The sequence below is a fragment of the Coccinella septempunctata genome, chromosome 8 (genome assembly GCF_907165205.1).
Source record: "Coccinella septempunctata chromosome 8, icCocSept1.1, whole genome shotgun sequence".
NCBI classification, from domain to species: Eukaryota; Metazoa; Arthropoda; class Insecta; order Coleoptera; family Coccinellidae; genus Coccinella; species Coccinella septempunctata.
The window spans coordinates 27,505,648-27,532,668 of NC_058196.1; the positions used below are offsets into that span (position 1 = coordinate 27,505,648).

The window sequence follows — 27,021 nt, forward strand, 5'->3', positions numbered from 1 at the left end:
CATTATCTTGATGAGATAGACAAAGATGGCTGTCCATGAAGTCTGCGACGAACGAGGAAGGTCGTAAAATTTTATGGGATTTTTATGACCGGTTGCAGTTGAAGCTCGCCAGTAAGTACGCGCCTGTAGATCAAAAGCTGTTATTTTATAAACAAGCTGATCGGACATTGTTCTTTTCATGGTCTTGTAGACGCTGTTGCCAAATCGTAAACTCCGCACAAAGCGATTTAAATTTTGAAACCCCCTATTTGAAGGATGATTTTGAATAGTTTCCGCGGTGAATTTGAAAAAATCATGAATGAAACTCATAATTATTCAGTTTAAACTTCAATATGCAGTGATAACCCAAATTGTGGTGAATTCCCCATTGAGAGATAGCGAGCACGTGTTTGCCATCTGCCTATGCGATGTGTGATTGGTCTTAGTTCTTAGTAACTCTGCATAAACTCACCATAAGTCCACTATTCGCCTGTAACAAACTCAAAAGCTGTTTTGTTCGTCTTGTATCATGATATGCTTCGAGTTATACTCCGGTGGATGAGAAAAATTATGTTCTTCCTGATAACGAATGAAGATTTTACAAAATGAACGCGAACACCGTCTCCCCCAAACTTTAATCTCCAAAGCAACAAAGAACGCTTATTTATGCACGATACAAGAGGTAAACAACGAAACGGGCCTTATGGAAACAAGGGAACCATTCAACCGCCGGTAACTCCGGTAAGATCATCCCATAAAATCCGGAATATACGGGCCGGGGATGGAAGAAAAAAAATTCAACGGCGAGTCCCCAATAACTCGACGCCAAGAAACGCGAACGGCCTCCCATGTTTGTCGGCCTATTAAATTAAAAAACTAAATGGCTCTATTAAATTGCCTTCTTACATCTTGCACGTTAAGTCAGCGTTTGCGATTTCGAGTCCCCTCTTATCGGATGATGATAATAACATGCCAGTCGGACGGTACGCGAATGCCCATTTAATGCGGTTCTTCATTTTGTTTTAATATCTGATTATTATGATTTTATTAGCCTGCGTCCGTGGTCTGTCCATGGAGACGTCGCGATTTAGCGTGCGGCGATTATTATCATCCGGTATTGGCCGTTTTGTATGTTGGAGCTGTTAGATCGGACTGGACAACTTACGATCTGTCAGGAAGAATCGATAATGACTTTATGAATGTTCTGCGATGGTCGTTAATCTAGCGAATTCGCTATGCACGAGCTGAAAACGCTTAACTGGTATATTTGAAGCAATCAGATCGTTATTCGCAACATAAGAACCGACTTTTAGTGAATTTCGATATAATAGAGGTATATTTTTCGGGATTTTTCGAAGGTCAACTTTCGACATGCGTATATCTCTGATAGAAATCATCGTGGATCTGAATGTGATATATTTTCTTAAAGAGCAACTATTCTTGTAATAATCTTCGAAATTTCTTCGAGCTCGGTGTAACCGTTCAGTCTTGACAATTTCTTAACTGACCCCATCTCTTCGGGAAATTTCGACATGCGTACGAAGATGTATTGATATCTAGTTAGCCTAGACCAGTTCCAGTTCATGACATGATTTTATCAGACCCTCGAATTGGGCTAAAACGGATATCTAAAGCACTGAATATTTCATACTAACGCGTTCATCATATAGTTCACGTCAATTTGGACATGAGAAAAATTGCTGCAAAATGGATTCCCAAATGTTTGAATGTTGACCAAAAGCGTGCGAGGGTAGAAGCATCGCGTTAGATCTGTGCTAGATTCGAAAGCGATGTAGACTTCTTAAACCGAATTGCTACTATGGATAAGACTTGGGTACATTTCTACGATCCAGAAACAAAGCAACAATCGATGGAATGGTGACACTCTGGTTCTCCAAGACCTAAGAAGTTTCGTGTCCAAAAATCTGCTGGAAAAGTTCTGGCTTCAGTTTTTTGGGATTGCTATTGGAATTGGGATTGAGTTTTTGGAATAAGGGTAGAACAATAACCTGAGATTACTATTCGTCATAACTGACCACTCTACGGGAAAAATTGAAGAGAAAAGACGCGTAAAGCTATCCAAAGATGTTTTGTTTTTGCAGGACAACTCTCCTGCACACAAATCTCATGTTGTCATGCAAAAAATTCGTGATTTAGGGTTTGAATTACTAGAACACTGTTAGTATATTTCTAGATCCTTTGATCCCAAAACATCAAGAAAAAATTTGCGGTAGATATACCTACTTCACAGTCCGCACTGGAATAAACAAAACGCAATAAATATAGTCCTTCCTAAATATCTCCGAAGAAGAAATTGAAGATTTCAAATTTTTTTTAATTAATATGGTATGAAAGATTAGTTTTTCTCTATATCACGGAAAAAACAAAATTTTCTCGAAAAATAAATAAATTTTGTACCAAATCTACAACCCTAACTACTATCAATGTAGCCTGAGAAAAATTTTAATGAATTTTAATAGTAGATTACAGCAATTGGAAAAAAAGTTGGAGAATATTTGAAAAATCTTGAAGATCTAAAAACTAAACGAATAAAAAAATTTTATAACAATAATCAAGAATAAAAAATAAATTTCTAAAAAGAACACACATTTATACAAAAAAATGTATTTTTTCCCACTCTCAATGAAACTACATACCTGTTCTGTTCTTAATATTGTAATAATCCATTGACAATCATCTCAGTCGCGTACATCTTGTAAAAAAAAAATCAAACAACCCGTCCGGACTGGAGGCAGGTCCGCTACCAACCTCCCACCTCTAGCAATTCTAATTTTATTTTAATTCCGAAATTATACAAACGACCGCGCCACGGTTATGTATAAGCGCGAAATAACTTCAGTAGATAACAATTTTCCTTCGAAATATTTACATATTTAATCGCTCATGCAGTTCGCAGACAGTAAATAAGAACGAATTGTTATGGCCTCTGCCATTCCTGTCAAATGGGCAGTAAAAAGGGCAATATCAACTTAAATAAAATGCATTTTAATTGTGCTATAGTATATCCTTGTATTTCTTTGTATAGTATTATACGGGGTGTAAATGAATATTTGCAAAGAAATTTAAGGGTCTTTTATACCTCTCCTGCTGAGATACAGTAAGCATTTTTTCCGCCAACTTCCGAAGGCAGTAACTCAGGGGGGCAGGCCCCCCTTCAATTTTAGTTGAAGAATCACTACTTGAAATATTTCGCATCATTTAAGCAACACTCCATTTATTATTAATGTATTAATATTTTTTAATTTTTAATTTCGATATAAATGTTTCTCTGAAGAAAGACTGAAGTCACGAAAAAATTTTAAAATAATAAGAATAAAAAAACTATGTAGGTACTTTCATTTTTTGAATCTACGTATATCACGATAAATATCAGGCAAATCACAGGGAATTTGAAACTTCACCAAGAATCAAGATGCTTGAAGAAAGCGAGTATAAAATCGTATTTATGGAAGAAACTCGAGCTGCCTCAATTCCAGCACTTTTCGCTCCGTAAACAACTTAATCCCCGTATACGAGCAACGAAAAATCCGCCGAAAACATAAAGCAATCCATACGGAATCCTCACGAGTTACAAAAATAGAGAGACCGTGCAGAATTGGGGCCATATCGCCGAAACTGCCAGTCCCAATCGACAAAGGGGGGACCATATCGCGTATCGAACGAACGGGAGAAAAAAAAGTTAATCAGAAATACCTTCCCTCGATTCGGCCGCTAACGAAGCTGGCATATACGCCGAAAAAAAAAAGGTACCCAAACAATATTAAAATACGGCGATAATACTCGACTGCATTGTCTGGCATGTTCCATAAAGTGGATATTTTAGTGAGTTGTTTTTGCTTCATATGTTTTAATACAGGCTTTCGGTAGGGGGCGTCGGATGGCAGAAGGATGCAGTGGCGTAGGTGGCGATCGAACAAGGAAATAAGATGGGTTATTATGGCCGCACATAACCGTGTAACGTATATCTTCGATTGATAAATTTTATGTTACATTAACGGGTTCATTAAACTTAAATGCGTGAATTTGAATATATTCGATCACATTCTGCAAATAAATGGAAACATTGCCTTCATAGGATAGATGCAGAGTGATGCAAAAACGCAAATTCCGATGAGAGCAGTTTTTTCTTAAATTACCTAAAAGGTCAATTATTATTCCATATGAAATAAAAAAAATAGTAACTAAGTGCACCTACTGATTTATTTGATGATTGACTACTTGCATAAAGATACAAATATAATGGAATCAAATGTTCAAAGAACGAAATAAGTGAATCGTATAATCAAACAATTGCATGTTTCGCTTATTTTGAGTGGAGTCGACTGCATTAATAATTCGTTCCATTAATTGTTCTTAATTATTGATTTCCACTGCGTAAACTTGTTCTTTCAAATGTCGCCATACAGAATAATCCGAAAGATTCAAGTCAGGTGATCTCGGAGGCTGTATCCTTCTCGAGTCTCCATTATAACTGTGTACCAAAGACCACCACCGTAACCTGTCTAACGCTAGTTGTTTCCAGTTATGATTGGCATTAATTGATTTTAGGGATTGATGCAGTATATCCTTAAACCGCTTATATACTAGCCTCCTGGTTTCCGGGCTCCCTCTGTCAATTCGCCATACAGATCTATTTTGGGGAGTCTCGTGTCTTGCATCCTCAGAATGTGGCCGCTCCATCTGAGTCTGGCCCTTGTCACTTGAGTCTCAATTGTTGTACAACTCGCGTGTTGCAAGACTTCTGCATTCGAAACTTTGTGGAACCATCTGATGTGCATTTTTTGTCTCAGATGACGTTGTTGCGTTTGTTCAAGCTGTTTAATATGTCGCCTGTAAGGCGTCAAGCTATCGCTTCCGTAAAGAAGCGTTAGGAGGACCACAGGTTTTTAAACAGCTGTTTTGGTCTTCAGATTGAGGTCGTGATTTTGAAACACTCTGCCTTTAGCTTCCAGAATGCCCGTGATGCCGAATTGATACGGTTGTGTATTTCCGTGTCTAGGTTAGCCCTAGTATTTATGAAGCTTCCCAAGTATTCAAACTGCTCGACCTGTTCTAGAGTTTCATCCTCCAGGCTGATATCTGTTTGAACGTTTTCTGGCGGACTTACCATCAGGATTTTGGTTTTGTCAATGTTGAGTCTAAGGCTTCAAAGCAACTTTCAAATTTCAAAACCAATTCCGTTCTGTCACTAGGTTTCAATCAGCTCATTTATTCTTAGGCTTACCGTAATTTACAGAATTGAATTGGCAGCATACAGAAACTACAAAGTCCAAAACTGGCAAATAAAGCATCGTCAGCAAAATATTTCTTTTGCTTTTCATCAAGAATATCAGTCTGTATAATACGCCTCCTGATTTTTGGGATCCAGTTTTCAATCACTCTGTAATTTGAATCATTCCATAAATGATGCAGGGAATTTTTCTTCTCTCTTAATATTTTAAGCTTTTTTAACATGGATAAGGACAACCAGAAAATGAACAACTTTGTAGCAATGTATTGCATGAAAAAATCCTGAAATATCACGGATATCTTCTATATTCATTCAAAATTATGTTAAATGATATTTTATTCAATTTTGGAAAACCCACATCATCAGAGGTCGATGTTTCTTAGAACAAATGAACCATCTAATCTAGAGTACAACTAGGATAATAAAAAATACATAATATCGATTTGTACTCTGTCTAATCGCTGCGCTACGCCACTGGCAGTGCATCGTCCGCCATGCACGGCACAAAAACGAACGACAAAAGGGCGTTGTCATTATTTCGCACAGAAAACGCCACGGAAAGGGGGATAAACTACCAAACTATATACAGCACAGCTAGGCGTACGTCACGGATTTTATCGTTCCGAAAATTTATTACAGTAGGCTCTGCTTTCAGATGCGGCAGTGGGTCGGCCCCGACCAAGGACGTGCGGCTGACAGCTGACGTCCCGTGATTTGGTGACATGTCACCCAGTAGTTTGTCGTGGCTTGCGTGACCAGTCCGTACGATCCAAACGATCTAACCTAGACCGAAGAGGAAAATCCACGTTTCCGACGGAAAGCGATGCGGAATGGGCCTAGGATGGCAAGCAGAGTTTTCTCAGTTAAATGGAGTGTGATTCTGAGCTAGATGGTCGGAAGTCGAATGGTATATGGAGGAGAAAGGAGTGTTTTGGAGGAGCTGGACGGGGAAGGATGATAACGGTAAATTTTTATTTCCGCTTGACATTATTCTCGAGGATTTTGTGAGAATTCTTGGAATTGGACTGTAGTCATTAACAAACGTTCATCTAAGTATAAAACTATTTCTTCCATGTCCATCTTTGTTAACCTTCCACAATCAATTTAATATCATTCATTGCAAACATCATTGATTATTCAAATCCTCGAAACTATCAAAAATAGTGTTATTTCGTAAATTTCATTTTATCAGTTCTCATAATAGATTAGTCTGTTTTCCATAGATGTTAATATTTGAAAAAAATATCCTTTTCCAACGTGTTTACTTTCGTTATCATGTGTTGTAATAATTAAACAGATGCCTTCTTACCAGATGTCTACTTGTAGGGTGTAAATATACAAACCAACCCTCGTATGATTTAAATAGTTGTGACTCAGAATCTGTTTGTTTCGATTCCCATAGGTTTCATCTAGTTTTTTAAAATATAGCGCAATCTTTGTGACTAGGACTGAAATTACTTACGTTATCTACTTACAACTTTCTAAAAATCACACTGAACTGGATGAACTTTTGTCGATTATATTTCAAAATACTTTTTTAATCAGTATAAATGATACAGTCAAAAATTCATACCAACTTAATATTTCACCAAAAAATAATATTCAGTTTGAACTGTCCTTCCTGAACTTAACAGAAATAATCACACGAATTACTTGTTTTTTTGATATACATACATTCTTTTAATTTTACGAAATCCTCTAAAAATTTTTTTTCAAAAACAAAGGTAATATTAGAAAGAGCAATCAACAGAGAAATACTTTTCGCAATGATATCTCTGCTTCATTCTTCGTTAATTCAATCACCAATAATTATTCTTCATGGGCCTTTCAGTTTTGAAATAAAATTATGAGAAATTTTAAATAATAATTGAAAATATCAAACGACACTCCTTTCTGCCTCAGAATATAAGAACATTTAAAAATAAAATTCTGAAATGTACATTTTGTCAAGCCTGAAATGCGTTTTCGTTTAATAGGATGATATACATATATGGTGAAATTTGACGAATACAACGTCTATAAAACAATTACATTTTTACTCGACTGAAATAATTTTGTGCATATACAATTTCAATAAGAAATATTCAATATACTTGTATATCATCCACATCATTATATGAGGAAAAACAGTCCAAGTAAGAATTTATTATGACAAAATGTTGAGACAACTCATATGTCCCCTTATTATTATTAGTAGGATTTTGTATTATCAAAAATTTAAAAAATTATTAAATAAATATCGATTACATATATCTTAGTGATTCAATTGAAATCATGGTTTCATAGCAATTCCAATATATAGTCCTATAAATTTCAAAATCTAAATTATAATGAAAACATTTTCTCAAGATGCAGCTACAAATACAATAATAATAATTCAATTTTATAATGATTTTTAAGACCTCAAAAAAAACAACTTAATAGGTATCCCATTATTTCTTTCTGATATTACGCTATTTCCATAATTCCGATATTTTGTTGAGATATATAATATCGAGAGAATAATATGATGGTCTCATATGGATGATGAAGTAGTTTTAATTCCACGAATTCGGTGATAAAGAATATTATCAGAATATTATCAAATCATTCTCATATTTTTTATTCTGTACTTTAATTTTTTCTGTTTTTCTCACTTCATACGAATCAATTTTTTTGTAACAAGGGGTATGTAGTGCATAACGTATAGGAGAACTTCCCCATAATAAAGACCTTTAATATTAATACTACATCGTTATGAAAGAACTACGAAAAACAGAATTAATTCAGTTGATTAAAATGCTTCTCTAACCCATGTGAAATGGTGTAAGAAGTAATATCACAGTTTAATATGGACGAAAAAACATTTATTTCATATTATCAATACTTGAGAGCAATTTTACTATAGTTTATTTGTTAAACAACATTACAAAATTCTATTGAAAAAATACTTTTTATAGCCTAGTTCGTTCCTGAGTCAGTCTTATATTCTCATTTAATTTCAGACCATTATAAATGATTTTTCTTTAATTTTATACAACTTAATATATTGCTCAATCAATCAATTAGAGAATTTAAAAAAATAACACATTTATCAATTTTATTTGCAAACAACGTTTTAAAATTCCATAAAAATTAAAAGACCATAACTGTCCCCTCGACTGATCAGTCTCGATCCAATTTCCACACCTAAAACCCCGATTCGATACAATTAAAACCAACCCCCGTCCCGCAGATGATGGACCCCCTCGCCGCCGCCCCCCGAAGGCCGTCGTCGTCAATCGACAGGGATAAGACGTGTGTCCGCATTCCGAACCGGACGTCATCGACGGGAACGGGCGAACCACACCCAGAGAGTCGAGGTCTGTGCGAGATGGCACATAAAAACGGCTCAGATCCAGCCCACACAACGCCGTCCCCCGGATTGCGTCGGCGTCGACCGGGGCGACTACGTCGGGGCGCCGCGGCGCGCTCACCTTCAGAGCTGTGCCGGACGCTCAACGTGCCAGACGTCCCCCCAGAAGCCTCCGCTTCAATGTCAAGGTAACACACTCCGTATCTTAGCATGTTTGTTTACTTAACCTTCACCTACCCCCGAATCGGTCCGGTTTCACCGGGTTCCATCCTTCCCACCCCCGTCAGACGACCGGAGTTAACCGCCGGTGATTTACTGCGACTTTTACAGCTGCCTCCGACGGGCTCCCTAGAGTTTAGCACCCCTTAAAATCTATTGCCATTGGATCCCAACGACATCCTATAAATTTCCCACCCCTTGTGTGTGTTTGTCATGGATAGGGACCGGCGGAGGGTGGTTTGGGACCCATCTTCGAAGCGTCCTCAGAGATCAGTTTGCCCCGACACTTACACCCTGCAAGTCGTGCTTTTTCTCTCGCCATTAAACCAGCTCTTTCTGTTGCAGTTCTTGGGTGTTTGCCAGTTGATGTCGTTTGAACGGAACCCCCTGTACGTATACTGAATGTATCCTGAGTGTTAAATGTCCGGTATACCTTCAGTATACGTAACAGGAGGCTACATTTCTACAGCACTACCATCTGAAGACGGCCAGCTGAAATGTTAACATCTTTTGAAAATTTTGGTACAGTATTGATTGAAATTGATTATTTTATCGTAATACCTACTTTTATATGTTGTTAGTAACAAAACTACTGTGTAGAACTACTTTTTTATTTATACATTTAATCACACTGTGTTATATTAATTCCACTTTGCTATATTATATACTCATGATGAATGTGCTGTTAATTTGTTAGATTACTCCAGTGAATGTGCATAAATTGTTGATACTGTCTCGGAGATTTCAAAGTGCTGTGTTAATTATTAAATTAGTATTAAGGTTTTTTGATTATTTACAATGCGAAGGTAAAATGACTAATCGCTGTAACATACAAATGTTTGTGCTTCAACTTGTTCGCTTGATTGATTGTGTGATTTACGAAATAAAAGTTCGAATTTACTTATTCATTTCATTTGTTAATCTTCTTGAAACAAAGTCGTAGGTTGAAAATATTGTTTCAGTCCACAGAATGACCAATATCTATTGGTCTGAATAATTATTCAATTTTTTGTGATAACTTATTTGCAATGAAAGAAACAAGAACTTTTTTTATAATTTTTTTATATTCTCAGAGAAGCTAAAAAAAATAGTATTAATCGATTTATTCATCTGAACAAAATCCTCAAACCATTTAATAAAAAATGCATATCTTGTATTTGTTTCTTCACGCTCCTGAAATACATAGTTGTGCTGTGAAATATAGGTAAAAACTAATAGAGCAGTGAAGGAGATATTTTGGATCGAAATTTTGTTGAAAAACTACAAAATGGAAAAAACTTAGAAAATATAAACCTATAATTTTCGGGCATAGCATATATTGTCGTAAAATAAAAGTTTCATTCAAGTTAGAGAGAAATGAAAACATATAGGGGTTATTTTATTAATTTCAAGGATTATAATGGGATAATGATTAAAATTCCTACCATTTTTTGTGGGCTCAAAGACTCTAACAATTTGTATGAACTAACTATAGAAAAATTAAGGTATGAAGGGAAAAATGAGGCTTTTCAATATACAAAATCAAAACTAATACAGTTTCAATGAGTATCATGGAATGATGTTTTTTTCCTACTTATTTTTAGTAGACTAGGACCTGACAATTTTTATGATGTTTTAAAAAACAAAACGAAGGGAAAATAGGTTTTTTAAATTTCCGAATTCAAAACTATTATTTTTCTAATTTCGACGAATATTTTGGAATGATGACCTTTAATTTCCCTAGTTACTGTTGGTAGACTAGACCCTGACAATTTTTATGATGTTCTGGAGAAAAACGAAGAAAAAATAAGGATTTTCAATTTCCAAAGTCAAAACTAATATTTTTCGAATTTCAACGAATATTATGGAATTATTTCTTTTATTTCCTACTAATTTTTTGTGTGTTTTTGATGAAAATGAAAGTATTTTGAAGAATGAGATTTTAAGTATCTAAAATAAAAACTGATATTTCAAGGAATATACTGCAATAATCATTTTCTATTATTTTTTGTGGACTCGTAGACCCTGATGTCATAACGTATTGAGTGATATTTTGTCATGGTCAATCTATTATATGAGAAACCGAGTCGATTATGATATTATTTTGGCGTAGGTGGGGAAACCGAGAGTAAATATTAATATCAACAATGATAAATGAAAATCGATTTTATTCAACATGATGAAATTCCCGTTGATTTCAAACAGGACAAAATTTTATTCACTCCGAAATGAGTGACTGTTCACGAATTGTTTCTTCATTCATTTAACACCATTATTCAAATAAAATATATTTCTGAATTTCGAAAATCGGAATGTTCAAAATCGAAATTCATAATAAATGTCTGAAAACCCAAAAAAAAACGTCAACTACTGACATGTCAGACCAAAAAATGCCCCTTTACATTCTACAGATACCGTATTGGACTATCAGAGAGTTAAAGTGACTTTTTGAGGGCACATTAAATATTTACGACTTACATCGAGTTCCTTTGCTGTGAACATCTCGACCACATATAAACAACGTTGATATAGGTAGGTACATGGATGTCAGGACCTTATAAAGACGATAAGTGAATTTGTTCAACTCTTTCCTAGAACTTGATGGCCCAAATACGAATTATATTTGTAAATAAGCATTGAAGTGCGAAGGTTTACATAAAAATTAGTCTGTAAGTTTCAGAACTCATATATCAACAGGGGTTGAAGCTACGGCAATTTCGAAGTTAGTTTTCACTGAAAAATGAAGCATGTAGGTACTAACTATTTATATAAGTTATTGGAGAATGCGGTTTTGATGGAAATAAATATTGTAGAATGCATTTTAGCATTTTTCAAACAAATTTCTTAATAATCCCTCAAGATAAAATGTAGAAGCGCATCCACCAAAAACGACTACGGGTATTTATATCAATCGAAGAAAAATTAAGAAAAATGATACATTTATCAACTTTGAAAGACAAGAAGAGAAAAAATTAAACAGAGATTGAAAGAATATGTTAGCCTGCTGATATTCGAACAGAGAAACTAGATACGATAATGAGAGATAAAAATACGAAAATATTATATAAATTATCTATGATTGCGGAAACTAGAGGGCGCTGTTTTTACTCCACTTCTGAATTGAGCTGTGTGGTAGAATCTTGAAAACGAAAATTTCTATCAACATTTTAACATTATGAAAAAAAGAAGAAAAAACAACTAATATGGAAATAGAGAAAAGAGATCACGTCCACAGATAAAATAACAATAACGACTCGAAATCAAACAGATAAGGACAATAACAATTCAATAAAACCACTATTTCCAAACACACTGAGTGAAATGAAAAACCAGAAATCACCCGGATATAATAATGCTCAGGTGAAACATTTTTAGTTTCCAGGAAATTCTAATTTGATTTAAAATTTTTTTGATCCTTTTCTTCCGTTTATGAAAGTGTATAAAAGTGGATTAAATAGAGACCATAACTGAAATTTTTGTTTCTGGATTCACATTCATAAAAATCTGAAGCTACATATAATAAACCAAAGAATATGTATGAAACCCATCTGTAGTATAGTTTAAACCTAATGTCATCCAAAAAATGGCGGAATACCTCTATATTATCGAAGAAGGTCTCTTCATTTACTGTAGTACCCCGCTGTTTAGGATCTGTCCAACGATCCTACCCACCAAATTATAACTTCAAGCCTTTTAATGAATTTTTTCGACTAATAGTAATTATCAACATAAGTCTTATGAGTGTTCTTTAATATAAACATATTGTTTGTACATGATGAACCCAGAATTTATTTTTTATTTACTCCTGATATGTGTTTTATGTCTAAATATCTACTAACATAATTATTTATTTTCATTCAAATTCAATTAATTGATTAAAATACCAATTTTATCACGATGTTTTATATATTGTTTTGTTTTTAACTAAAAAGATTCACCCTAGTGTCATTTTATTATTTTTAAAAGGAGATAATAATCTCATGTTAATTAATAACTCCTCTGAAACTTCACTATTTTCAGTTAAATCATCCACATACGAAGAAAACTGTTTTTGCCTCTTCCGAAAAACAGAACCCTCTGCTGAATATCAGAAGCAAAATCTGTAGACTGAATTTTTAAGATGTCTTAATTCCGAAATATGAATAAATTACCCTTTGGTCAATCATTTATGTCTGTCGTGTCAATCGTCCGATGATTAAATCATAGATAGATGTCAATTTCTAACCGGGAAAATCAATATGAAATAACCCGCTTCCAATATGCAGCAAAAAAAAATATTTAGCATAATATCCCGCTGATTATCTTATCTGAGAATCTAAGAATACAAATTGCAATTCATTAGTTCAAATTGAATAAATTCGCAATTCGCTCCAAATTCTTGTTTTTGACAAACAAAATTTCACTAATTTCGAAATTAACGTGATTAGACTCATTTTGTCATCAACATTCACCTAGATCGGTGAAAACTGGTCGACAAATGGCTGTTGGTAACTATTCATTTTGAAAGTTATGTTTCCTGTCAACCTCTCAAGGAATTCAAAATCAAAAACGCATTCTCACATGACCTAGAACACCTATACCAGATCCTTGTTCCAATAGTAGAATCTTCAGAAGATAATGCTCAAAGAAAAAGAAGTTATAACTCATTCTCATCAAGTTTATCCGAATTCATGGCCCTGAACAATTTTTTGCAGACTGACATAAAATCCCAAAAAGTTCAAACAACTTGTTCTTGTTTCTTATATCTAGATAAGTTCATGCATCCGTTTTCAACATAAAAATTTACTTGGCACTATAAAATTTGGAGCTCCCATTGGCCGTTCATTATGAAAAATTAGCTTTCGCAATTTTGTTACAACTTTACATCATGAAAATTCATGATTTATTATCTGTAATTCTGAATACACATCACTAAAGCCACACCGCAAAATGAATTAACTCACACCATGATTTACATTACTAATTATGATGAATAACAATTAGCCGGTGAATAAAATGAATATGTACCTTTCGAAACAGACTGAGAATTACTGAAATGGCTGAATATACTCAAAGGCATTATAAGTGTTACAAGAAGTTGAAAAATTCCTTCAGCTTCACTCAGGCATTCACGTTCAATCAAATTTTCGGTACTATAGTAGGTTGCAATTGTTAACTATCACGTTTCTGAAAATGGGACTGGAGATAATTATTTTCTCCCAAAAAATGTTTTTCTGTTTAATATACAACTAAGATTTTTTGATGTTTTTACTGTACTATTAAAAACAAGTAGAATATTATCTATTGTTTTTTGGTTATTCTAGCTTTCAACTCAATTTACGCCTTCCGTCGCAAACAATTAATGAATTTATCAATAAACACATTGATGTTTCATAATTTTGATTTTTTTTCTGGTAGAATTGTCCGTATTTTTTTTTTAATAAAAATATCCCATTTTTCTGACAGCTGAAAGATTTTAATCGATACTTATCAATTCTCAAAGGGACATAATACTGTATTTTTTGTTGGATCTAATATATGAACTTCATGATTTCAGACATTCCAATTGCATTTAGACAACAAGATGTCAATTTAAAAAATATAAAACACTACAATTACGCTATGGCAAGCGCAACTATTCATTTTTATTGAAAAAATCACTATAAAGTGACTTTTTTATAGCCCACACCTGAGCAACGCTGTCTTTCATGTGATTGGAATCATTTAACTCAATTATAGTCAATTTCTCAAATCGACCTCTAGAAACTTAGATATTCACAAGATTGTTCATCATGTCCTGAAAATTAATAATTAATTTGTGAGGAAGAAATAAAAAAGATATAAAACTTTTATTGCCATTAAAAGCTATAAAATAATCTTTACGGCACCGTAGATTAGTCGGTTCAAATTTTTTTTTATGAATGGACTGGCGTTCGTAGGTGGAAATCGAAGTGTTTTTTGCATAACTCGAATGGTCTCCAAGATTTATGAGACAAGCTAATCTTTCAAGATTTTATTGATGCAATTCTTGTGTTTCCGATTGTTTTTATTTTTCTTCAGAACGAGTGCTATAATTGATACCATTTTCACTCTCGTCGTAATCTGATTACCATTTTCTATTTATTTATTTTTTATTTTCAAATAGGTTCTAGTAATAGTCCTTGAATTATTGTGATATTCATTGAAATCGATATTTTTTTCTGGTATATTGATCTTGAGATCAAATTTCCTTGCATGATTGAAATATTTCTTAATATTGTGTAAGGTTGATCATCAGTTTTCACATATTTTCAGTTTGTCTCTTATTCGAAGAACTTTTAGTCTAGTATTTATTTATTAATTTTATTTAATTCATTGTTTGTTGTCATACACGTCTTGACCACTAGAAGTTTATGATCAAAATCATATTTTGTTTTTTCCCGAATCCTAAATACCAGGATCAAGGATTTTTCTGATTGTCATTCCTAGCTTGAAAATAGCAGAACAGATCTGGTATCCTCTGTATACCAAACATTGGATGAGCAACTTTCCAATTACCAGGTCACTAGGTGGTGTATTTTTACGCAACAAATATCCAACAACCCCATCATAAAAAAGAAAGTAGGCCGATAGGGTTAAGTTGCACAACTTTCTTTTTTTCGTAGAAGGTAGGCCAGATCTTTGGGGTAGTTATGATGCTGGCGGATGAGAGTAATTTGGTGAAGTGTGCATGGTAAAGACGAAGGTGATGAGTGTTCTAGTATTGTGTTTGTGTTATGATCGTGATTTCTGTGCTTGATTTGATTTTTGTGTTTGATTTGGAAGAGATTATTCCATGGATTTTCGAAGCAAATCACTGTAGTTTCGGTAAATATTAATTTATCAATTAATGTCGCTCTACAATTGGGTACCGCAAAATTAAAGTTCATGGGAATTGTAAAAATTAATTTCTTCCCTGTCGATAGTTTGAGGATCAAATTATAAATTAAAACAAATTTTGCTCGATTAAAAATCGAACTACTTTGATCGGAAGATATAATATATTCATAAATAGTGAAGAATAATGGCAGTAATAAATTGAATTATCCTCGAATTTTATTTAGATAAATGTCGAATCGAAATTCGAGGTCAAAGCCCGGATCTTTTTTTGTCGAAATACCAAACTGTTTTTCGTGCGACACTATGCAGATCATCAAATCACTAACGATTTTCAAATGATATCCGTCCAAAACTGACATATCATCAAATCAGCGATATAAGCATATTAATATTCTATCTAATGATTCAATTTTAGCAATTCTATTCCGGCTAATTGAGACTTGTCAAAATAGAAACGTCAATTTATCTGTCGAAATTCAGAAACGCATATATTATTTTTTTTTCGCAAAACATGTGTTAAAATGCCGGTTATGAATATGCGAATATTCATTCAATATATTGCGTTGAAATGCGGTCGACCTCTTTGAATTGAACCAGAATATTTTTTTAATAATTATCTTGTTTGTAATTGACTACAAAAATAGTTATCCCCATTTTTTTTTAATAATCTCTGATTCCAGATTGAATGGTTTTGAACAGAGATGTATTTACACAATTCAAAATTATTGATTCTCGATGGAAAACTACTTTAAAGAAATGCCGACGTTTCGGTATATTTAATACCTTCCTCTCCAACAAATGAAGAATCGAATGAACCAACACACTGTATATAGGGTATAGGGTATCTTATTTTTCCTTTCAAAGATATTTACTTGATTCTCATATGATTAAAGGATATTATAATATCCTTTAATCTACATCTAGATAAGACTGGCGTACCCTACAACAAATTTTTGGGTGAATTTGGAAAAATATCGGTGATTTCTCACATTTCTCCACACTTGACGTGCATCACCTGTATGAACCGACGCACCGACGCAGTGATAAAACACTGTAGGGCTTTCTATCGAATTTATCCTTTTCAATAATCAAATGCACCTGTAAGGATATGGCAGTTATTCAAATGAAGATATGTTAAAATAAAAAATATGAACCCGAAACTGGTCACACATAATTATTTAGTTTTTTTAATTTGATGAGGGAGCAAGATCTACATTTTATAATTAATTTTTTGGGTTATAAGGTGAATTTCATATTTCAACAAATAATTTTTATGAATTACTTATACATGGTGGTGATAAATTTGATACTCACCACTACCATCTTTCAAACAGAAATTCCGTTAATCGAAAAAAAGTTCTGCCTTTGCAACATCACGCCCCTCAAATCTCAATCCTTCTTTTTGTTCTAGATTTATAATATGAAATCGAAAATATATGATATCCTAAAATCGCTCATATCTTCATTTTTCACGGACGATTCCTATGAATTTTTCAAATCCTTCGATGTTATCGTCATTTAAAGAAATCATACCATTTTTATCAAAATAGTATGAAAAGTATAGGTTTTCGAACACGCTGAATCTATTGCGAGTAATTTCGAAAGCCTACCTCCCTTCGTTCAGATTTTCATCTTGGAAATGGCATTTTTCAACAATTGCAATTTTCAATGTTCGATATCTCCTGTTATATTCGTCTGATCCAATTGGGATTTCCGGTTATATAATCAGCGTTGCCTAGACTTCCACCCTAGCACAAAAACTCGATTTCGAAAATCTCGATTTTTTGGGTAAAAAATGAGCAAGGGGATAGACCCCCCTAAAATGACATATTTGCTACTCTGTCTGAAAATCAGGATGTTCTATAACTGTCTTAGGATATGGAGTGCATGTAATTCGTTTTGAAGATTATAGAAAACCAAACAGTTGATGATTCAATAGAGAATTGTACTCCAGAGAGCTCTTCGAAGTCAACTCGAAAATGAAAAGTGGAAAAACAAAAAACATTATTTTCTCCTAAACAGGGCCAGATTTTTGAAATGTTGGTATGAAAATATAGGTTTTCGACCACGCTGAATCTATTGCGAGCAATTTCGAAAGCCTTTCTCCCTTCGTTTAGATTTTAATCTTGAAAATGGCGTTTTTCAAAAATTGCAAATTTCACTTGAGAATTCGTCAAGACCGAACGGTTGCGCCGATATGGATGAAATTCTCAGATTTATTACTAGAAGAGTTGTTCTTTCAGAATATGTATCAGGTTTAGATCTACGATAATTTTCCTGGAAGATAAATTACTCTAAAGATGACCTTCTAAAAATTCCCAAAAACTTGGGTTCAGTTGAAACTTGCTCAAGACCGAACGGTTGCGAAGAGGTGGATGAAATGTCGAGATTTATCACTAGAAAGGTTGCTCTATTAGTTTTTAGTATGTATCACGTTTAAATCTATTATGATTCTTCTGCTAGATACCTAACTCGAAAGTTGAAAAATGGACAAATTAAAAATTAGATTTTCTGCTGAACAGTGTTAGATATCCGAAAGTTTGCTGAGCAAATATAGGTTTTCGAACACGCTAAATCTATTGCGAGCAATTCCGAAAGCAAAGAGAAGCTACACTGAAAACTGTTCGAAGAAGCACTTCTCTACCACAATCCTTTCACACTTGGAACAGTGAGCATTGCTCAACTCAAGACCGTACGTCAGGGTGACTGGAAATGACCTAAGTGCACACCATTCAAGCCTGTTCATCGCTCGCGTTAAGGTTCTAGTGAGTATAGCGAGAAGTAGATGGGAGACTCATCCAAACACACTGCCTAAGCCCGTTCGTCTAGTCGTCTGGTCTAATCCTCGATTATGTCGAAGCTACTTTGCATCTAGACTCGTTTAATTTATCTGTAGGTAGTTATTATCATCCTTCTTCTTATGTTTCTCGTTTCAAATTTAAGGGGGAATGAAAGAAACCGTGGACAATTAGTATGGTAGTATATTGAACAACGAAATTGGGTTTCAATAAAACCTATTGTGAAAATATTCTACAAGAACGAGGACAGCAAAGAATTCCCAGACGCGGCTTCAAACTTCTCAGCGTCTGCATGTTCTCTCCAAGAGAAAAAACAGGCAGATATATCCAAATCCAGGCCCGGTGTCAACGAACACCAACCGTGCGGAGGAGATCCCAGGACGGCCCTATTGATTTTCGATTAGCAGATGCATCTGGAACGCATGTGCATGGCCGAAGATGGAACGCAGCCAAACGGCGGGAACACAGAGTTTTCGGGGCAAGAGAGGTGCAGGCAAAGCCGAATAGTTGCCCCGTCGGCACGATTGGCGACCCCGTTTCCATGGCGACGCGCCGGGTGGGGTCACAGCCATCTTGACAGCGATGCTGGGCATCGTCGTCGTTGCTTCGCAGGCATCATCGTCGTACAGCTGATCTCATTAAGAGGAGCTGCAGGCGCAAATGGAATAAAGTGGGCTTAATCGGGGTACGGCTGGATATCGATCTGTTTGCCGTCGGGACGCCCGCGCCCCTGACTGGGAAACTTTCTGGATGCGAGGTCGATCGAAAACGATGGTATCCAATTTATTTGGCGGCCCGAGTGCTCGAAGTTTAATTGGAAAAGTTTCGCCGTTGCCGAGGCGGTCGTGCAGACTACTCGAAGACTTTGCATTCTGCGAAATTTAAAAGCAACGCCCAGTTTGATTGAACGCTGGTTAACTTTAGCCAGTCGTAAGTGGAAACAACGTCAAGTGTAGGTGTTGCTCTAAACATACAGGGCTAGTATTCTCAAGTATTCGCAATATATGCGATCGTACGCATCGAAAAACATTGTGATGTTTTTAACAGCAAATAGCAGAGTTTTCCAGAGTAGCCCATATGAAAGCACACAATGCTTTGGTAAAACTCTGGAAAACTGCTATTTGCTGTTAAAAAACATCACAACGTTTTGCTCGAGAATAGCAACCCAGGTGACAAAATTTGCCAGTCCAATTATGTCGCGACAAGGATGTTTTCAGAGAAAAAGCCGGAACAGGTCAATTTTTATTCGTTGGATTTATTTTGAGCAGAATTGTAAGCCGAAATCTCGTCAACCCTAGGTGTAAACGCTATCTCTCCTAAATTCTTAAAAGGGAGTGAAATCTATCCAATGAGATTTACCTCAATTGAAAGATCACTTGTCCCTCTACATAAATACTATGATTTGCTAATTTTTATTGATTCCTTGAAGTAGTTACAGGAGGTGACAATTTGAAAACTTACCAGGCCAATTATGTCTCGACAAGGATGTTTTCAAAGAAAAAGCCGGAACAGGTGAATTTTAAAAGGAAGGGGGACATATTTTGAGCAAAAGTGTAAGCCGGAATCTCCTCAAATCTAGGTGTAGGGGCTATTACCCCTCTTCATAGGGAATAGAGGGTGAGCTAAACCTCAATTGGAAGACAATATGTCCCTCTACATAATACTGTTGTCTTCCAATTGAGGTATAGCTCACCCTCTATTCCCTATTAAGAATTTAAGGGTGACTACCCCTACACCTAAGATCGAGGATATTTTGGCTTACAATTCTGTTAGAAATATGCCTCCCTCCGAATAAAAATTGACCTGTTCCGGCATTTTCTCTGAAAACATCCTTGTCGAGAAATAATTGGCCTGGCAAGTTCTCAAATTGTCAGCCCCTGTAACTTCTTCAAGGACTCAATAAAAATTTGCAAACCATAGTATTCATGTAGAAGGTCAAGTGATCTTTCAATTGAGGTATAGCTCACTCCCTATTTCCTATTGAGAATTTAGGGGTGATAGCTCCTACACCTAGGGTTGAGGAGATTTCGGCTTACAATTCTGCTCAAAAATGTCCCCCTACGAATAGAAATTGACCTAACTGGACTGGCAATATTTCATTACCATATGCTTATGAAGATTGAGGACAGTCTTAATGCCGTCAAAAATTGAGTTATCAGATACAAAAACCATTCGTGGAACATAAAATAAAGACTATATATAACAGTTAGTTGATCTGGGTGACACAAAGTGGAGTGCAATGCAAATACCCGTTTTCAAAGTGCTGTTTCCCATTGTTGTAAATCAAAATAGCCACTAGAAACTCACCTCGTCATCTGAATACACCACAACTCTGAAAAAATTCAATTATATCAGTATAGGAATGCATAAATATCAGAATTTCGAAATTCATCAAGCAGGATAACTTCAATCCGTCGGAAACACAAATGACTCAGTTAATATCAGCATTGAAAACAAACCAATAAACAAGTGAAGAGTAGTAGTTAGAATTTTAGTCCTTATTGATGTTCATTTCATTGATTTTTTCGAATATTCAGCGTATTTGTTACTTGTAACGTAAGCATTGAAATTATTCTTCTTATTGTGAATACTTTTTAACTTGAAGTTAATGAATTTCTCAATCTTTTCCAAAATTCGATAAATTTTTTCATCATCTTTCGCAAGATGATGAAATAAAAAATTTTCTGAGATTCCGAGACGAAACAAAGTGACGACAAGTAATTACAAAATCGAAAATAGCTCTAAGACTTCCTGGACAGCTTCAGCTATAACCACACAGTATTTTCATATATAATCTTCCTCGTTTACAACGTACCTCATTATGGTTTTACAACCAATAATCAATAATATAATTGCACACAACTTTGTTGATGTTGAAAGCCCAAGAAAGGACATAGATGGCCTTCGGGGTCCCTGGGCGGCAAACAATAGGATATAATTTACCAAGAATGCGCTATCGCGATGATGGCGCGTTAAAGTAAATAGGGATATTAATTTAGTGATGTTTATATTCTTGCCTTTCGTCATTGGCGTGTTTTGCGTGGTAGATGTATACTTGGACGCCTGCTGGGTCAGATAACGATGTGGCAAAAATTTAACACTTGCGATAACGCTTGCGGTGTTGGATGTCTTTGGAGACGACAAGGTCTAAGGTCGGCATTTGTTGATGATAAGGTGGGTGAAGAAGCCGCCTTTTTCGTAAACAATAAAACTGACTTATGAGCAATTTCGATACATTGATGCGGATTTAATATTGTTGGTGATATTCCGGAGTCGGGAATCGGTATATCTAATCAGTTCTTGTCAAAAAATGAGCTCGATTTTGAGAAAGTTATGTTTGATAAAAATTTCCGAGAATTAAATATTTATAACATGAGTCTTTGACTCGTAGAAATATTCTAACAGTAGATTCCTGAGGTCAAAATGAACACTTTTTTCCATAACATTTTTTACGATTAGGCCCTGATAAAAAGATATAGCCATTTTGAGTTTTAATAAAGAGCAGTCTCACCTCTGGAAAAACAAAATATCCTTTAGAATAACTAGCTAAATCTGTGACACTAGACATCTGTGGATCTTTTAAAAAGAGTTGCATTCGTACAAAGTACCAAATTTTTCGAATTTCACAGATATTTTTTATTTTTGAACATCAAATTACTCGAAAACGGCGCATTATACGAGAAAATATGAAGAATACTTCATATTTTCTATTTCTACTACTCATTTTCCAAAACGTTCAAATATTCATTAGATAGCGTCCAACTTTCAAGAGTTGGGTTCTTTAAATTTTTGGTATTTTTATGGTACGTAATGGTCAAAATGAGATAACTGAAAGACGTGGCTGTGATATCATGGCTTCGAAAAAGATTTATCAAATAAATGAAAAACTATATTCCGAAATTTAATTCGATAAACTAAAAATAATTTTTTTTTAATTTATGGTTTTTCAACAGCTTTCACTTTTTAAACCGAGTCGATTCGGAAAAAATGGTAAAGGATAAAAGTGCTTTTTAACCTCAAAAATCTAATGTTGAGGATAACGAATGAAGGCGCGTTTCAGATTTGAACAAAAATAGTAACATTATTTTATAGCGAAGCCTCTCTTTCGATATCATTCATGCAACTGTAGATTCTTTTTTATTTTAAATTTTTTTCACGAAAGTTAAATTAGATTAGGTTGTACTGCTGTATGAATGGTATCAAACATAGGAGGGGGCCCGTTTTGAGGAAGATAACTGTATTCTTTTTACTTTCGAAAGGATATATAAAAAATTTCATATATAAAATATAAGATTTTATTGAGTTCGAAATGTATCCATTCATGGTTTTAGTTTGTGACCAATTGACCAAGTTTCCATTCCTCCCACGCTGTTCTTCGAATTTTTATGTGAACAATACTGAACAACATTCAGCCTGCGTATGAATTTTTCTCATCTATTTGTCTTTAATTTATTTGTTCACCTTGCAGATCTGAAGAAGTCCAAGTATTTGGACGGAACGTCGGCTTTGTTATAAAGTTATTTTCTTTAGTGATCCTAAACCTTGTAAAAAATTTCCTATTATTCACCATAATATCTTCGATCATATCATTCAAAGAAATTTGGAAAAACTGAAGAATAAAGGACTCCCCTGAGTTTATAGAGCATGTAAGATCTGCAAACAGAGCAAAGCAGCGTCGACCGAGTTCAGTATCTGAATGGAAGTCCGTCTTTTTTTTTTCAATTTTGATTTGAAACTGTGAATATCGAAATTTTTCCCAAAATTGACGATTTTTGTAATTTTCACCCCAAAACGTTACGCCGACAACTGCAAACCGACGGAACCGGTGTTGCCCACTCTTCGGAATCGATCCACAGCCGCCGTCACCAGATAGGCCCGATAACCGTAAAAAATCCCCGAACGGCGGCGTTTATTAATTTTCCCTCTATACGCGGCCCACTCCTCTCTCTCTCGAACCGTCCCAGGTAATGCCCGGCAGAGTGCAATTTCTGCATTTGGGATATTTACGATGTCGGCGGACGCTTTTTGCGTTCGCGAGCGCGACAGTTTAATGGTACCGGTTTCGTGACCGAGCCCGCTGCTGCGCTGCGCCCGGGACCCCCGCTCGAAAAAACGTCCACTGAATCCTCCGATTAAATTCGCCCATTCGTGGCTGCCGGGGGCGGGGGGTACGGGGAACCGTAACAATGTTCGATTGAGGCAGGACCGGTTTTCCGATACGCGATAGCCGCTTTCATAACGTGATATCATACACCTCCGATCGCACGGGCGTTCGTTGTCAGGTGATTAACGCTACCTGGTAGTTTTCGAGCACCTTTACGTCATCAAATATTCTTCTCTGGTTAGAGACGGAATGGGGAATTCACCTCAATTTGGGTTATCACCCAAAGTTCAAACTGAAAAAGTATGAGTTTAATTCATGATTTTTTCAAATTCACCGCGGAAACTATTCAAAATCATCCTTCAAATATGGGATTTTAAAATTTAAATCGCTTTGTGCGGAGTTTACGATTTGGCAACAGCGCATACAAGACAATTTAGAGAACAATGTCCGATCAGCTTGTTCATAAAATAACAGCTGTTGATCTACAGGCGCGTACTCACTGGCGAGCTTCAACTGCAACCGGCCATAAAAATCCCATAAAATTTTACGACCTTCCTCGTTCGTCGCAGACTTCATGGACAGCCATCTTTGTCTATCTCATCAAGATAATGCATTTGTTGTCCTTTATTATCAAGGCATATTTCAGTCGATGTTGTCAGCTAGTGCAATTCTCACAAAACGCTTTAAATTTTAAATACCCATTTTATTTTTCATTTTCAAGTGCTTTAAATATTTTTTTTGGGAAACGGTTGAAATGGTTATTTGAAAATGTGACGTTTCAAAGATATTTAATAAAAAATACATCATTTTCGTCAGAAGGAGTATTCCCTATTGTACTCAGAAAAAGTAGAGGCAGTAGAAATCATAACCACAACTTTCACAGAGTTCAAATATGGCACGCTTGTGCAGATCCACAGTGTCCAGAAGCCCGTTAATTCCATAGAAAATCAAAAGAACCATTTTTAGTTTTTAGTAATTTGTTACACTTTAGGAAATCGAGGATCAAAATCGAGAGGAAAGAACTTGGGAAAATTAAGATTTTTGTTGTAAAATGTGAACTAATGCACGATCACAGAAGAAACTCCTGCCTGACGTTTCTCACAAACACAGTTTGCAGAGCCTGCGTCAAGTTGAGACATTATTCACTCTCCTCGTGAACGAATTACAAGTACCTTTGACCTTTCTCCCCCGTCCAAGGCTCGAACCTTGATAAACGAGGACCTTTTATCTCATATTTTCGAAAGGCGATACAAGAACTGCCACAGATCGGCCGCAAGACTCGAAATTACGACTTCTTACCACGAACGCGTCGAGCGGCAGACATGTTCCAGTCGGTTCTGGCGAAAAATCGCGACGGCACAATAGAAAAAGGTCAACTCCTGAGTAAATCTTCCGCAGATCCTACTAGAAATAATGGGTGCGCGCGTAAATATCGAACCGATCCGCTAAAATGGCAACCGAAGGCCTATAAAACCGGATGAAATACGAGCGTCGTGCCGCGACCCGTTTAATTAGGATCCGGGCGACGTTGCCAAGTCGAACGATTCGAAAATCACTAGATTTTGAGAAACATGATGCCGCAAGAAAGGGCCAGCTTTACTAATATTAGATATAGATGTAGAAATCCGAGTGTCTGAACCAGATGTCCAATTCTGATGGGAATTTCACTATAATGCAGAGAATTTATTCGAATAGGTTCTTGTGTGAAATTCATTCCTATACAGGGAGAGTCTTTGACTCGTACAAATATTTCAACAGTAGATTCTTGAGGTAACGGTCCACCGGATATTTCGCGAGATGTGACAGGTTAAAGAAATACGAATTTAGACAAGTAACGTGACCTCAGGAAGGTTGCTTGATAATCCTATCGATAACGGGGAATTCTCCTCAATTTGGGTTATCACTGCCTATGCAAGTTTAAACTGAATAATTATGAGTTTCATTCATGATGTTTTCAAATTCACCGCGGAGACTATTCAAAATCATGCTTCAAATATGGGGTTTTAAAATTTAAATCGCTTTGTGCGGAGTTAACGATTTGGCAACAGCGTCTACAAGACAATGAAAAGAACAATGTCCGATCAGCTTGTTTATAAAATAACAGCTGTTGATCTACAGGCACGTACTTACTAACGAGCTTCAACTGCAACCGGCCATAAAAATCCCATAAAATTTTACGACCTTCCTTGTTCGTTGCAGACTTCATAGACAGCCATCTTTGTCTATCTCATCAAGATAGTGTATTTGTTGTCCTTTATTATCGAGGCATATTTCAGTCGATGTTGCCAGCTTGTGCAATTCGTACAAAACGCTTTAAACTTGAAATACCCATTTTTATTTTTCATTTTTAAGTGCTTAAAATAATTTTTTTGGAAAACGGTTGAAATGGTTATTTCAGAAGGAGTATTCCCTATTGGTGAGTTTTTTCGTTACATGCTTATTAATTTTTATAGTGTGGTTTGATTTTCTGCTCATTTGTTGATTTTCTGCTCATTCTTTCCTCTCAGCTGCAAATTTGCATCTGGAGATAAGTTAGGGTGGTTACCTACCTAAAAAAACACAGTTTTGATGGTGTATCGCAACATGGCAACAAAAACCCAGACTAATTGCAACATTGCGCCGATAAATCAGACCGAATTATCGGAGTTGGCTTAGTAATTAGTACTGTTCCGAAAGCGGTCTCTTGATTTGTTTGAGGCTATCATGCGATGCCTCCCACGTTTGCGATGTCTCGAACAACGGTCGTGTCTGGTCGATTTTTGGGACGGACAATAACCTTTTTACCGACACGGGGGATTAGATTATACGAAGGGGTTTTCAGCAGGGCGCACGCAGGTTCAGATTTCGTATGAAAGATGACGAGCCAACGAAGCAGATCAGATGGCTCATCAAAAGAATTTCGAATAACTCAAGAACCACTATTTCCATTTCCACCAAAACCGATAGGCTTCTCAACACCGAATAATCCTGCCAAAATTGAGCTTGAATTGCCTCTTGTAGCGTGTCCACAACGTTATACACACATCACACACAGAAATTTTTTTTTACTCATTCTAAGTCTACGTCCTTTTTGGATTTTTTTTTAAAAAGTTTGATAGAGAGGCGTATAACAAGAAACTAAAGCTCCGCAGGAACTGGCACCTGTTAACAAGAACATATTCGAACTTCAATGATATAGTTTTCAACACCCTTATTCATGAATAAATCATCGGTTTGTTGATGTTGGACCTCCAGATTTCGTATGTGTGATGTCTTGAAAATAACACATAAGAATTAATATAGAAATTTCAGAATTGGGAATCCCCATCAAAGCCGATTCTCGCCCACTGTGTATCGATTGAAAGTTCGTTGCCGCTCGCATACACGAATTCCATAAACATGTCGCTGGAAACCCCAAGATATCCCCGCTGCCTAGACGTGTGGGACAAATTGTCCGAATTCACGACACAACGTTGCTCGGCAAAGAACGGTTCCCCAGCAGCACCCCCTAACCGATCCACGCCGCGGACGTACTTCTGAG

General features: G+C 35.7%; 2 protein-coding genes across 2 annotated transcripts in view; one reads left to right on the forward strand and one right to left on the reverse strand.

The window, feature by feature from the left end:
• The window catches only part of LOC123318394, a 332,282-nt gene that overhangs the window by 218,548 nt on the left and 86,713 nt on the right, over nt 1-27,021 (reverse strand). The gene's annotated exons all lie outside the window — the stretch shown is intronic.
• LOC123318707 lies at nt 5,699-9,683 on the forward strand. The gene is made up of 3 exons (XM_044905407.1): nt 5,699-6,193; nt 8,445-8,752; nt 9,129-9,683. Exons 1-3 carry the CDS (start codon nt 6,098-6,100, stop codon nt 9,148-9,150), a joined length of 426 nt encoding a protein of 141 aa, XP_044761342.1. The 5' UTR covers nt 5,699-6,097; the 3' UTR covers nt 9,151-9,683.